The 15,658-nt window shown below is 35.2% G+C and overlaps 1 protein-coding gene across 5 annotated transcripts in view; it reads right to left on the bottom strand.

The window, feature by feature from the left end:
- The window catches only part of LOC143902915 (metabotropic glutamate receptor 8), a 210,577-nt gene that overhangs the window by 13,207 nt on the left and 181,712 nt on the right, over positions 1 to 15,658 (bottom strand). For 4 of the 5 annotated variants that reach the window (XM_077416164.1, XM_077416165.1, XM_077416167.1 and 1 more), the window contains 5 exons: positions 14,919 to 15,045; positions 12,341 to 12,452; positions 5,143 to 5,366; positions 1,345 to 1,625; positions 357 to 661 (listed from right to left, as the gene is read on the bottom strand). In XM_077416164.1, coding sequence (XP_077272290.1) covers positions 357 to 661; positions 1,345 to 1,625; positions 5,143 to 5,366; positions 12,341 to 12,452; positions 14,919 to 15,045 — 1,049 coding nt within the window. The remainder of the gene's footprint in view (positions 1 to 356; positions 662 to 1,344; positions 1,626 to 5,142; positions 5,367 to 12,340; positions 12,453 to 14,918; positions 15,046 to 15,658) is intronic. The other variant, XM_077416166.1, reaches the window with a different exon arrangement.

Here is a 15,658-nt window from a genome sequence, read left to right as displayed (position 1 = left end):
TCGCGTGTGTGTGTGTGTGTGTGTGTGTGTGTGTGCGTGTGCGTGTGCGTGTGTGTGTGTGTGTGTGTGTGTGTGTGCGTGTGCGTGTGCGTGTGCGTGTGCGTGTGCGTGTGCGTGTGCGTGTGCGTGTGCGTGTGCGTGTGCGTGTGCGTGTGCGTGTGCGTGTGCGTGTGCGTGTGCGTGTGCGTGTGCGTGTGCGTGTGCGTGTGCGTGTGCGTGTGCGTGTGCGTGTGTGTGTGTGTGTGTGTGTGTGTGTGTGTGTGTGTGTGTGTGTGTGTGTGTGTGTGTGTGTGTGTGTGTGTGTGAAGACGGGCCCGTGGTTTCGCACCTGTAGACTCGCGATCTGTGGCACAAACCTTGTAGTCGTTGTTGGTGCCGAAGTAGATCGGCACGAAGGCCAGCCAGACGATGCACGTGGAGTACATGGTGAAGCCGATGTACTTGGCCTCATTGAAGTCCTCCGGTATCTTGCGGGTCTTGAACGCGTACAGAGTGCACATCAGGATCAGGAACATGTTGTAGACGAGGGACATCATCAGGGAGAACGTGGACACGCGGCACGTGAGCACCGCGGACAGCGGATACGGATGGATCTCCGTGGTGTCCGGCGGCTCGATCATCAGCCATACGATCGCGCCGATCAGTTGTACTGCGGTGATCCCTGAGCAAATGGGAGTCACGTAATCCAGGATCAGGTTCTGCGTACTTTAGAAGCCACTGTTTGCATTGTTAATTGAATAATGAACGGAAACGTGCTGAGAAGAAAAGATCTATGCAATGCCCCGCGCATTTCTCCAAATTATTTCCTCTTCACAAAAGCAGAATAAAGTTGTTTGATTAGAAAAATAGAATTATTTATACATATTTGTATATAATTTACGAGATTTTATAGTTAATAAAAGGCGCGATTCGCGATTGATTGGAAATCATAACTTCTCACATAACTTTCTATTAAAAAATAATATTTCATAAAACTTGTAAAATTTTTAAGACGCGGAGAGAGGGTAGAAAGGACAATGACGATTAACTCAAATCGTTGTTCAAGTATCTCTTGAGGTATTAATTCCTGTTTAAAAATAAATAGTGTTATGGAGCGTGATGTTTAGTTTTGATCAAAAGTGTAACAAGTATACGGATTGCGTCAGTAAAGTGCAAATTTTTATCGTGTCTATCCTAATAAGAAATACCGATGCAAAATCTTATCGTAAGGATCGCACCATTATTCCCTTTCTTCGGTCGAACACGGCTTTTATTTCACGTTGTGTCAAGCATCGGCGTGCAATTATCCTCTCAATGCCACAGCTTGTCGACGTGTTTACCGAGGTGAGTGCAGCTCGTACTCACCGATAGCGATTACCACTTGGCTCTTGGGCGATGTGTAGGAGAGCCTCTTGATCTTCTTCGTGCCCTGGTTGAATATCCGCGATATTCGATTGGTTTTCGTGAGGATCGCGCTGTAGCATATACTGAGACAGAGACCGAGACCGATCCTGAGGTATGTGCAATTCCATATCGTCGGCTTGCTCAGTATGACGAAGCTCATGCCGTAGCAGGAGAGAATTCCCACCAACAGAACGTAACATAGCTCACGTCCCGATGCCATAATCACCGGAGTACGATTGAATCTGCGGTTCAAACAGAAAATATTCACAGCAAGATTGACGAGGCCAGACAAGATATTTTAATTAATTTTTTCCATGTTTGCAGAAATTCTATACGTTAATTTTGTGTATCAAATAGATTAAGCACTTAAAAATATTGAATTGTGATAAATAATATTTTTGCAAGTTTGCGACTCGATATCTTTCGCGTATTTGCTTATATTTCTTTATTTATTTATGTATTATTTTCAATGCTTTGGTGTTCTTTAACATTCGAAAAAAAGTAAAATTTCTTTTAATTGCATTGAATAATAATAAGGAAGATGTGCTTAGGTACAACATTTGTCATTATATTTTCTCGAGGTGTTGAGTCGTATGATAAATAGTTTAAATTATCAGCCATAATTTTTACACAAGAAACTACGCGGATTTGATAATTACGTGTTAATCACTTAAACTCAGTGAAAATAAAAAAGGAAAACAAGTCTGTAGAACTTCAAAAGTTCTATTTCTTTTTGTACATCTATGTATAATGAAATACAGAAAACCTTTTAGCCCTTTAATTAAGTAAGTTTAATAGGTTGCTAATTAAGCTTTTGATTAAATTTTCGCTTCAAAAGCATCGACTTTCAATCTTTTTAAGTACTCTTTTTCGATGTTAATATTCCCCGCTCAACCTCGTTATATTTTCATTGAAAAAGAAGATGTCAGATGTGAGTCAAATTAATTCGTCATTTTTATACATGACGGTAAATCCAAAAGAGCTTTTTTGCATCAATTATATTTTTATCTAACGCAATAAAAATTTTGACTTAATCACATTATTTGTTAACACTTTGCTGTCCGCAGTCTGCATTAAACTGTGGCATCTGACAAAAATAAACTACAGCTATGATACGAACACTGAGCTGTATATATTTTTAATTGCAAACAAAGATGTCAAAAGACATTTATTAAATTTGCTCTCAGACAGTTAATCGTACATTAAGCCTATCACATAATACAAAGGTACAGGCAACGGAAATAACCACATTTCAATTTACCGAAAACTGTGTATTAACGCAATATGAAATATGAAATAAGCAATAGGAACATAATTTCTGACGCGTTGGATTTCTATTCTCTATTGTCTGTATCTGAACACAATCACAGTAAATTCAGTTTTATTATAAGTTGAAATGGGATTATTTCTGTTGTCTGGTTTATTCCGTTCCTATTGCCTGTACTTTTGTATTGTATTTAAGGCTTTACTCGCTTTGTTATAATGTAACTACTTTTAACGCAACTGCTTGCATGTATGTATTTTACATTCCGACATTATATCTCAACGTTCATTGTACTTAATTCTTCTTCATTCTTTGATAATTTAAAATTAAATCCTTCTCCTCCATTGTTTTTTGCTCGATTTCGAGCGTCATGACCCCTCCGCATCTCTCTCTCTCTCTCTCTCTCTCTCTCTCTCTCTCTCTCTCTCTCTCTCTCTCTCTCTCTCTCTCTCCCCCCCCCCTCTCCCTCTCTTTCTGTATGTGTGTATGTGTGTGTTAGATGGAACATACAATTTAACGTCGATTTCGAACAGTAAATGTATAGAGGAGTGCTCGTGACTAGATACTCTCGGTGGGTGGCTATTACTTTCCGAGAGGGGACGATCGAATAAAAACTGATGATTTTTGGTTGGATTTGAACTCAAATCTTTAGCTCATTAGAGCAGAGAACACATGTCTCTTACACTACAATCGTCAATTAATACAATTAAATAAAAATTGATAATATTATATATTTTTTAAAAGTAAATGTGCAAAAGTTCTTCTTTAATTGTGAAACATTTTGTGCAGCATTCGATCAATAAAAAATTTTTACTCTGTGAATTTAGTAGATTTACAAAACTGCAGTAGGGGAGACTGGGGCAGAGTCGTCACTGGGGTGAAGTCGTCACTACAATTATCTCGAAATCTGTATGTTGTGTGAACTCGCCATTATTATTACACTTATGGTGCCCATGTAACCAACGGAGTTTAGTGAGATTATACGCCATGTTGTGATTTTCATTAAGGCAAACGTGTTTTTGGAGGTCAAAAGTAAAATTTTTTGTGCGCGTCAAAAATTATAAATATTTTAAATATTATTTGTTCTCCGAATCTCGAGATAAGTGATTCTGGAAGAGTAATGTATGCTGAATACGAATTCAGTAAAATTTTTTTATTTTTGTTGATTTCTAATATTTCATGAACCATCAAACTTAAAATCTGTGTCTGGGGCGAAGTCGTCACCAAGCCATATCATGGAGGCTTCGGGCAAAAATCAAAGTCAAATAAGAAGCAGCAGGGGTGGATTCCGGCGAATAAGACTTGGATAATATGTGTTGCGTGTGCTCCAGAGATGAAGAATAGAGCTGACGAGGAACAGTGCGTTTCGTGCGAGTGTAGGGCACATAAGTGTGTGCGTTTTTCTTATAATTATTTTCCGCCATTTTTCATAATTGGAATTATAAATTTTCATTTAAAATTAATTCCGAGAATGGAGTGACGACTCCGCCCCGGCAATTTTGACATTTCAATTTTTGCACCTTTGTCGTTTTCACTCTATACCAGTTGAACGAAGCGACGTAGACCAAAAATGTCCTTATAAATTTTGTAGCCAAAGGTTCACTCTTTACAACGGTATACCACGTTTTATTAAAATTATTTCTTTTGTTGTTAAAAATCGGCACCAAAAAAATAGCGATGATTTCGTCCCGGTCTCCCCTATATTTTACAGTAACGTATATAAACATATAGAGTAACGCAAAGTAACGTAGAGTTAAAAATAATAGTTTATTTCTAACCGCAAAAGTCAAACGTATATTGAATCTTTAAGAAAGTAAATATCACTTTTCAAGATTTCTGGAAAATAAAACATATTATATCTTTTATTACGTTGAAGGCAGTTTAATTATAACGTTTGCATTAGGTGCGTTCGGGAAGACGCTATTAGTGCTATTTGCTTATTTTATCCTTGTTTTACACCTAATGAGCGATAAAGATAGAATGATGCAATAGCGCTAATAGCGCGCTTCCTGAACACAGCCATTGTGTAGTTTCAATCATGTTTAAAATTGTTTTAGCGTTGTCAAGCAACGCTTCGCTTAAATTTTTATTCATAACACCTGCATACTATAATTGATGTATGTACGACGTACGTATATGTCGAAGATTAATATTCTTACATCACGACGGCTGTGTGGCGTTAGTGGACCGTAACGTTCTGTGTGTTGTCAGCGGATTGCAACATCAATATCCGAGCGACACAGCTCTGTGTCGTCGGCGGACCGTAGAGTGTAAAGATAGAGTCTTTAAAAACCAATTAAAGAATGGCTTCTCTTTAACAGAAATATCAAGCAATTATTGCAACCTTTGATATTATATGTATACATAATACTATAATGAAATCCCAAATTAATATTCCATTTAAATTGAATCCATCACTTGGACTCATCTGAGAAGTGGATTTGCTAAATAATCAATTAAATTAAAGTACAACGCGATGGAGGGGAACATCTTACCGTATGAAGACGACGGTAGTGAAGAGGGTGCTGAGGATACCGATGGACGCGAATATCAGCGGCACCAGCGCCCAAGGACTCGTCCAGGGTATGACCTCGGCGGTGAGCTTGACGCAGCCCGTCATCGTGGAATTCGGCGCATACCCGGGATTACAGTTCTTGCACGTGTCGTTGTACACGTAGGAGTCCTCCCGGCAGGCGACGCAACTCCAACAGCACGGTTCCTGAAAATTGGCAAGTTCCTTATAACATGTAGCATCAATTGAGAGACAAGTGAAAACAAACAATTAACCGCTTGTCTTGGAATCAGTGGAGAGTAACAAAGCTTGTAGTCGCAGTGAATTGTCGATATCAATTGTTAGTAATCATTGTTGTTGACAATTGATTGCTAACGATTTAATAATTATCGTAAATGCAACGGTTTTATAATAATCTTATGCATTTCATTGATTTATCGAGGAGCATGTTGTACATCCAGGGATTAAATTCTGCACGTCGTATACCCGTCGAATTACTGAATTAATCGCGTGAAATTAAACAAAGTTTAAAATTAGAGCTTAGGCCAACCCGCTGTCGTATTGATATAAATCACGAGTAAATAGGATTTTAATAATAGAAGAGATTTCAGCGAGAAGCACCGAGGGCATGCAGGATTTATGTCTGATTGTACATACCAGGAATATACGAGCAAACTTATGCTTTTAGACAAGCGGATTTTCTTGGATAAGAAGCGACAGTTTGTCAGTATCTATAACCATCGTCGTCTGAACGATTGAAAAACGAGTGACGTAAAGGTACATTTCAATACGTGACGTATGACGTCCAACGGTATTCAGGGAGAAATCTATTAGTTTTCATGTAACTGTTGAAAAAATACTGTTAGATACCGATGAGATCTCCATTGACGTTTGTTTGGAACTAACGGACAAACAGACGGATCAGAATTATTTACGGAAGCTGCATGGAAAAATAAATTTGCTACCGGGCGCAACAAATTCCTCCCGCCTCCATCCATTATTAGCATTAGCTTCCTCCGCATTACACCGCGGAATAACAAATGGTCCACGTCACGGGTAAAACTGACGGTTTCATCGCAGTTCGAAAGTACTTAAATTTATTCGAGTTAATACTCGCTCAAGTAATATCCATAAACAACAATAAATAGGGGGATAAAAGTGGACCAATGGTGCAGGAATATGACTGGCGAAAAGATATTTCGTAATTATGGAGGAACTTTGTGTAAACGCGTAACTTTATACTTTATGTCATGCGTACCGCACAGAAATTGTATGAATTGACAGTTATTAATAATCTCGCGTTTCAATCAGCCTGCTATTATTAGGCTATATTATTGACCGATATCGATTTTTAAAAGGCGTCGAGTATAATTTCTGATTGCTAATAATACTCTAATGGCTAATAATTTCCATTATTGTCATTAGCATTTGCCACAATGAAAACTCTTGTAATTATTATAACAATTACGGGTTACATTATTCGCAGATCAAATTACGTGTGATTAATAATTTTGCAGAAATGAGTAAAAACATGGCGATAATTAGCGTTAATTATCGTTACAACAAACGGTCATTGATAGGCGTTTATCATGCGCAGTTCAATCGGACAGTGTATGCAACTTGTAACGCGCAAAACGCGCGCACCAGTTAAATACGCACTTCTAGTGTAATTAATTAATTATTTAATTAAGTCACGCTTAATGAATCGCACCTATGAACGTTTGCTTGCATTTATCTTTCGTTTGAGTAATACGAAGGCTGATGTGAAAAATGCGGCGGATTGTTTTCGGATCTCATTATATGCAAGCATGCAATGTTCGTTTAAATCCGGTAATTAACGAAATAATTTCGCATATGTTGATTCGGCTGAAATTCTGTTTAATAGAATTTTCGTAAATACAATAAAATCTGTGTATCTTTCATTTGGTATTGTAGACGCGGCGCATTAATATTCAGTAATAGTATATTATTTCGTTTACTGTGTGTTCTCCTCTCTTAATTATAAATTTGTGATTTATAATTAGTTTACGTACATGTATGTAAAGCAATTAAGCAACATTAAATTATAATTATAAAATAAAAACTATCTGCAATAAGAATATTATAAGAGTAGATTTTTTTAGTGCATCGACAATATTAAATTATTAAATTGCAATAAAACGCCAATATGTACCTATACTGGATTTAATTTTTACCCTTTTGTATGCTTTTGTAATGCATTTTGTAATAATAATAATTTTACTCTACTATATATTACTTTAAATAATTTAACTTTTTGGTTTTACATTCGCAAAAAATAAGATATTTATATAATTTAAAGAAAATCACGTTAGTGATTATAAAAGAAATGGTTAAACAATTTTTTATATAAAATTTTACTTATATTATATTTAAAATAAAAAATAAAAGTATAATATAACATATAATATAAATTTAACAAATTAGTGGAAAGCGATACGAGTCAGGCGCGGTACGTGGTGCGCAAGTAAAGAAATTAATAGTTACAAAAGTAATGAATTAACATGTTGTATAATATACCAATACAAATATTCCAACTTAATAAACTGTGCGCCGATTATTTGTCGGACTTGAAACACAGCTATATCGTTGGAACATTAATACCCTTTCCTCCCCGGAATTAAATCGACGCGATTTAATTGTTTAAAAAACTGTTATTGCGAAAAATAATACCTCAGCCAGGATTCGAACCTGGAATCTCCCTCATTCCGGTCTAATGACATATTTGAATATAAATTTAGATGAATAAATGATATGAAAATTTGTTCTTTAATTTTTACTTGAAACTAAATTAATTAATGGCCACACTTGACCGCATTGTATCGCATTCATCATAGCGAGACATTTCGTTAAATTTATTTGGTAAATGCAGAGCTGTGCGTTGGACAGGGAAAACGAGACCGATGCTAAGCCGCACGAATCTCTATTTAATTGTGAAGTGCAAAAGTAATGAACTTGAGAACGATACAAACAACACACGCATCTGCATAGATTGGAGAACTAAGAAGGTATAAGGCAAGAGAACAATAATAGATGGGAGTTCAATCCTCTAATCCGGGAGGATCGAACCACATGGTAACTCCCTCGTGGCATCGATAACGAGGGAGAATTTGCTATATTCCTAACAGATAAGATCGCATTATTTATCAGGGATTAATCGGTTTTGCAATGCAAACGATGTAAGACAAGGGGTCGATTCTTGACGCGGTGAAAGTAACAAAAGTGAACAGATTTATTAGATTTACTGGATATTCTAGTAAATTTCCTTATTTATGTAATTTTCCTCGTTTCAAGATACACAATCGATCCTCAAATAGCCAAATCTGGCAGAAACAAATTTTGCGAAGTTTTTGCCACAAATTTTGTCAGTAAAACGTCAGCAGAGATATGACGTAATCTGCTAGCAAAATATGACGAGAGATTGACTGTAGAAATTAATCGGCCATTTCGTAACCAGTTAAGCGATACATTCTATTTAAATGATTACGAGATGATAGATTTCTGCTGAAAATCTTTTGTCGGCAAACCGCTTGCTGGCAGAACTCAATATAAGTGTAAAAGCACACTTGCCAATCTGCTGCAATCTTATGTTTAAATTTACAAACTGCTGGCATACTTTGCTAACATTTTGCTCACAAAGGAGTTTACTAACTTTAGGCAAAATTGTGGTATTTTCCTCAAGAACCGCGAGCGTTAGTAGACGCGCCAGCTCTTTCCTAATAAAAAGTAATAACAAAACATCAAAAGTAATAACCATAAATAAAACTTTTATCATTAACGAGTTCTCTCTCGTCATTAACCGTCGATGAGGCGCGGATGTGATGATTAAGCTTTAAATCTCGAATGAACTTGTTCCAGGAGCAAATTGCGGAAAAAGTGATAAAACGAAAGTAATTGCGACGATGAACAGATAGCAGAAAACGGAATTTAAGGGACTTTAAGACTTTAAATTCTCTTCCTAAACCTTGAATAAAATTTAAGCTGGAATCAGAAAAAAAGTTTCCCAAAAAAAGTTCCCTCGTATCTAAGAAAGAAAGCTTAAAAATAATGAAAATTCTGTTGAAAATCCTGCGAGATGTGTGCACAGGTTGATAATGTAAAAACTATGGATGGGAAAGAAGAAAAGCAAATAATACGAAGAGAGCATATGGTTTGTCGATTAAGGTCGCAGATGATCTTCTTGAATTCCGGAAGCAAATTGCACAGAAATGATAAAGCCAAGCCAGCTGCGAGAAGGCAGAGAGAAAGAAGGAAATTTCAGGAGCTTAGATTAAGATTAAAGGAAATGTAAATTAAACTTGCAGGAAATATACCTACAAGCGAAATCAAAGTTTAAAAGTAACGGAGCATACGAACAAGGTGAAATGAATGCTTTCGTTTTTGTTCCTCGAAAGTACTTCGAGAAACATAAACGAGGATAATTGGAACTGTTGATTCTTCCTAAAGTTAAAGTACTACGAAACAGTGGTAAGAGATACTAATACAACAATACATTGCATAAATAAAGAAACTACAATTATGTATATAACACATGCGAATATAAAAATAATTGAAAAATCATTAAATCTCACATACATTAGTGATATTTTAAAAATCTGATGTGACTTTCTTTATACGCGAGGATCTGGATATCCACAAGTTCCCGGAGTTTGAATTTCTCGTGTAAACTGGAGCAGGAAAAAAATTTGCTGCTAAATATCGCGAGTGTACAGTATTGTGAAACAACCTGCCACGTGACAATGTGTGCTGAAAACATCGTGTCATTGGTCAGGAACTTTCTTGTAGCATGTGAAAATGTTTAATAATTATTTTATGAGCTGAAAATGATTGATATTAAAGAACGGCGAGTGTATAACATATTTTGTATTCTTTTGAGCAAACTTGCTCAAACCCATTGTTTATCTCACAATGCTCCAGAAAGCTTTTAAAAATAATGCCATTAAAAAACAAAAAATATATATACATATACACACACATAACAAGAAATAAAAGCAAAAAAGAAGTGCAAAAATAAATTTTTTTAAAACAATTTCAGAAACTTTGAGGCACATGTTTATAAATGTACGAATAGTAGTTTTATTTCTCGCGATTAGAAAAGATCGTATTATATATCCGTTTTTATAAATGATCAAAGAAACTCTTCGCAAATTTTCTTTCTTTTGCGTTTTTTAAAGAGAGGTTAATTAGTTGCCGTGGCCGTAATGAGACGCTCGATAATGCCTTTGGCTGTGGCAATTCGTCACGGTATTAGATATTTTTTCGTTTGATCAATATCAACTAAGAGAAGCAACCAATTATCGGAGTTATAGAGTTTTAAAGGCAAACTGTCATCAATTTGAAAAAAAATTTGATGAGTGCGTCATTAACTATCGGCGATGAAACATTAAGCAAGACCCTTTAAACATTTATGAGCCACATTCAGGAATATGTCCGAACCATGTGAACTAAATGAGTTACGTCCCAAGAGATTTAAAAGCTAGAAGGTATCGCTACTTCACAAATACAGGTTAGTATACGTTACAGTCTCTGAATTAATTAATTAAACTGGATATTAAAATAGAGCTAATAATACAAAAAATTTAATTTTAATACTGCACAAAAATACGTTAATTTAAAATTAGTCTAAATATTTTATTTTTTATTTTAACATAAAAGGAAGATAAAAGAGATAAGAAAAAAATAAATATACAAAGTTTTGAAAAGATCTCTTTTATACAATATATATATGTATAATGTATTGACCGAGAGAAGGAACATATTTCGAAGGAGAATAAGCCAAATACGTTGTAAGAAAATCCCTCCAAAAATTGTAAAGACGAAGTTCGGAGACTTTGTGAACAGACTTTGTATATTAATGTTATTTTTATTACGCTGTACTTGTAATAGACTTGTTTCTCTCTGAAATTCCCTTAGGTCTGGAACAATCGAAAATTGGAGCTCCATTTTTAATCTAAAATCGTGAAGTTGCGCTAAAAAATGACCCGACATCCCGTTGAGTGGGAAACAAACACAGAAAACTCCGCGGCGCGGTACAATTACTATTCATTATATATGTGTGTTTACGCCCGAGGAAAAATTTGCAGGAAACGTCGGGAATACGGAAAATGCTCGCATCTAAGGTTAAACTCGGAATTGGGACACAATTACGGAATCTACTTTAACTTGCATGAAATTTTGGCCATCGAGAAGACAGGAAGTGCATGAGAATAAAGAATAGAAAAGAGGAGAAAGGTGGAATGAGGTAGAAAATAGTCTGCGTTGGCGCGTTCACTTTATTATAGACTTGCATATAGGTATATAAAACTTGTACAGTCGGGCTCCCATGGGATTTCAGTCAAAAAAAATGTACGTCAGAATTTAATTATATAAATTGTGCAAGGTAAGCTGAATTATCGCCGGACTAATGTCACAATTTCATTTAGTTTTGATATATACATCGAAGCAAATTCAGTTAATAAGTTCGTATTTTGTCTTCATTGTATTTTGTATAGTTTGCTCTCACAATATAAATTATAATTAATTATCTCTATAATGTAAAATAAGAGAGAAAAAAATATATAGAGGAGATTACTATAAATAATATATTAATCTTAATGCATCAATATAAGCTGTGACGGAATTAAAACAGAATTTTTAAAAATTGAATTAACTCGAAAGCCCCCTCTTCCTTCTCCACGAGTTGATGAAATTAGAGGTAAGCTGTAAACGAACTTCAGTGCAACAGTCCAAATATAATAGAACAGGAACGAGCAGGTGTTACACGAATCGGCTGTTAGCTAATGCTTATTATAGTTAATGTACTAATTCTCATTTAACCGCTAATATTCGGTTAATGATTTATACCTGCTAAATTTGGTAAATGCCTTACTCGAAAGCTCTGACATAAACATTATATTAAATAATATAAAAATGTAAAATATTATAATAAAATCATATTAATATTTATAAAAAAAAAAAATGCTAATTTGCAGTTTTATCTTCTATTATCGCGTTTAATATTCGCATTTGATACTCTCTGCTACTCTCGCTGTAATCTCTTCTTCTCTTATTATTCGATCGCTATCGCTCGATAGATCTTTCACTCGGAGATTCTATCAGCTAATATTAGAACGCATAGCACTCTGCGGTTTTGGTTATCCTCAGACTTTGCAGTGTGCACTTACTACAAAATTGCGGATGTGTCCCATCGGGCAGTTATCGCTGCACATACTACGTGGAATGTGAAACTCGCCGACTCCGGTCGCCCATCGTGTCATATTGATGTCCAGAGAGAGCCTGAGGGAGTAAATTAACCTTTAATTAGCAATCCGGACGCCACAGTGATTTTACCAGTGAATTGTTACGCCGGAGGCACTGTCGAAGGGAAATTTTATGCAGACAAAGCTAATTTTTATTGGGGGAATTCCGCAGAGAGAGACATAAAAAATGCATAAATCGTGAATAATTTTGAGTATTTTAATTCAATCTCGCATATTTTTATATAACTTTTGTATTACTTTCTATATATATTACTTTTTATATATTTATTCTATTTTAAGAATGTGTGTAACAAGTTGCTAATCAGGTAAAAATTATCAGTGAGGAAATACGGTATTCGTAAAAAATAATATAAATATAATTCTTCAGCTGATTAATAAATAACACGAATCATTATTGTGTGTATCTAGGATTGGACAAAATAGATACTGCATAAATATTCAAATGCAAATGTAAAATATAAATAGTGTATATAATTTTGATAAATATACATTTTAATTTGGTTTGAAATATCCCGGGAAAAAATATTCATATCTGATCATATATGATCATATCCAATTGGTCATATATGATCAGATATGGAAATTGGCCAGATCTGAGGATATATGATCTGGTATTATTGTACCCGTCGCGTCGCGTAAAAGAGTCACGGTCGGTCTCGCTCCGCGTGTACTTGGCGCGAGACACTACCGTGTCTCTTGATATGTTAAATATCTGATCAGGTATGATCAGATACGAACTATATATTTATCAGGTATGGACATATATATTTAAGTAAAAGTTTCAGAAAATTGTTATATATTTTCAAAAGTTATTTTTTAAGAGTGTGCCACTTTATTATAAAAGTAGACTCCACGATACAACTAATACAAAAATTGTGCCGCTCCATAGTGCGAGACAGTGTCGTGTCTTTTGATACCGTTCTTATAACACTGTTTGTCAAATTTTAAATACGAGAAACAGATCCCATCGAATGCCATCTATCGAATACTTTGAGATGCAATTTCTGAACTGATCATATATAATCTTATATGACTATATAGGTTCATATATGATTATACCGGGTGTCTCAGACCACCCGTATCATCCGATTTATTCGTAAACGCAATATTTTAGAGAAAAATGTTCCAGACCAAAGTTGTATGGTTTCAAGGGGTACATAAGATAGTGTCATTAGTTTTACCTTAAATAGTTGCTTGAAGGTCACGTAAAGGTCACCTTCAATTTTTTAAATAAACCCACTTTTTATTACATATTCTTGTAGCTTATCTCGAGGGCTTTCCAAAACACTATAAAAAAGTATTTTTTCATTAAGAACTTTTGGAATTATAAGGCTTGAAAGTTCTAGTATTTTGACATAAAATACAAAATATCTTGTAAAACATCAAGTTTTCAGTAATGTGTTACCTTAATACTTTTATGCACAGAATAATGAGACGAATCAATTGGTGTAAAAAAAAGCATAGTTCTTTTAAGGAAAAATATGTAATTTGCCACACGCATCTGCATACTTTTTCTTAAAAGCAACTATGTCTTTTTTTTCATATCAATTGATTCGTCTCATTATTCTGTGCATAAAAGTATTAAGGTAACATTACCGACAACTTGATGTTTTACAAGATATTTTGTATTTTATGTCAAAATACTAGAACTTTGAAGCCTTATAATTCCAAAAGTTCTTAATAAAAAAATACTGACTATATAGAAAAAAAATACTTTCTTATAGTGTTTTGGAAAGCCCTCGAAATAAGCTACAAGAATATGTAATAAAAAGTAGGCGGTTCTATTTAAAAAATTGAAGGTGACCTTTACGTGACCTTCAAGCAACTATTTAAGGTGAAACTAATGACACCATCTTATGTATCTCTTGAAACCATACAATTTTGATCTGGAACATTTTTCTCTAAAATGTTGAGTTTACGAATAAATCGGGTGATACGGGTGATCTGAGACACCCGATATATGCTCCATATATGGGGATGTTAAACTTATATCTGTTCAATCTTATTTATATATGTTCATATACTGTCAGATATAAATATTTTTTCCCGGGTCAATTGTTTAACTGGATCACAATAGTATGCAGCGTGAAATATAAAGCGTCGTCTACAATGGCAGCAGGAGTATACAGTAGGAGCTTTCCAGCAAGCGACACAACTCGACACAAGTATCGTTTTATCTTTGTTGCTCATTACCAAAAAAGAAAGATAGAACGATGCTTGTGTCGACCTGTGTCGCTTGCTGGAAAGCTCCCAGTAAGACGTAAGCAGTAAGTTATTGACTAATGGGGTTTTTACAATTCAAGAATAATTGACTGTGGTTGGTCAATAGCTTACTGCTTACGTCTTACTGCATATAATCTTGCTGCCATTGTAAACGACGCTTAAGAGGGTTAAAGATTAATGCGACAGCTTGTGTGTGTGCAACTTGTACGACAAATGACAAAGTCTGCGAATCCCATTTGAATCGAAGGTCGCTACTTACTCTTCTCTCCACGTGCCGATGAGAGTGTAATCGAAACGACCCTCGATGTTCCTTTGATATTGATAGATGTTGTAAAATCCGTAGGCGTCCCCGTCAGAGTTAAACTTAATCTCCGTGTTTTGGCGACCTAAAACAAAATAGGATCTTGTGTTAGCTTTGCAATACAAACTTATTTTGCTAAACACAAGAGTTATGCGATTGTAGAATACAGAATTTCACCATGCTTAAAACTTTTACAGATTTCTCACGTCATTTAATTAATGTACCATTAATTTTAGGTACATAATCCGGAATGTTATTACAGATATAATAAGAAATAAGAGATAGAGGAAAGTTCCCTATTAGAGATAGGCAACCTAATATGAAATGGCGGAGTTTTTTCATGGTGGGATCAATAGATAGGGCCTATATAAGGCCTTTTAGCTTAACATCTCATATTAGGATCCTGTCTCATAATAGGAGACTTTCCTCTAGTATAATGACAAAAAATAATAACAAACTGAAATTAAGAAAGAAATGAAAGCAGAAAGGTTTTAAAAATTAATTTGTAAAAAAAAAAGGATTAATTTTGAATATCTAGAAAAAAAATTAAAATAAAATCTATTGTTAAATCTAGCTGTTAATAATACACACACACACACACGCACGCACGCACGCACGCACGCACGCACGCACGCACGCACGCACGGACGCACGCACCGACGCACGCACACACCCACGCACTCACGCACGCACGCACG

This window comes from Temnothorax americanus, unplaced genomic scaffold (genome assembly GCF_048541705.1).
Source record: "Temnothorax americanus isolate GAGA-0224 unplaced genomic scaffold, ASM4854170v1 Scaffold42, whole genome shotgun sequence".
NCBI classification, from domain to species: Eukaryota; Metazoa; Arthropoda; class Insecta; order Hymenoptera; family Formicidae; genus Temnothorax; species Temnothorax americanus.
The sequence above is the reverse complement of the archived record's forward strand: the minus strand, read 5'-3'. Positions and strand labels throughout refer to the sequence as shown.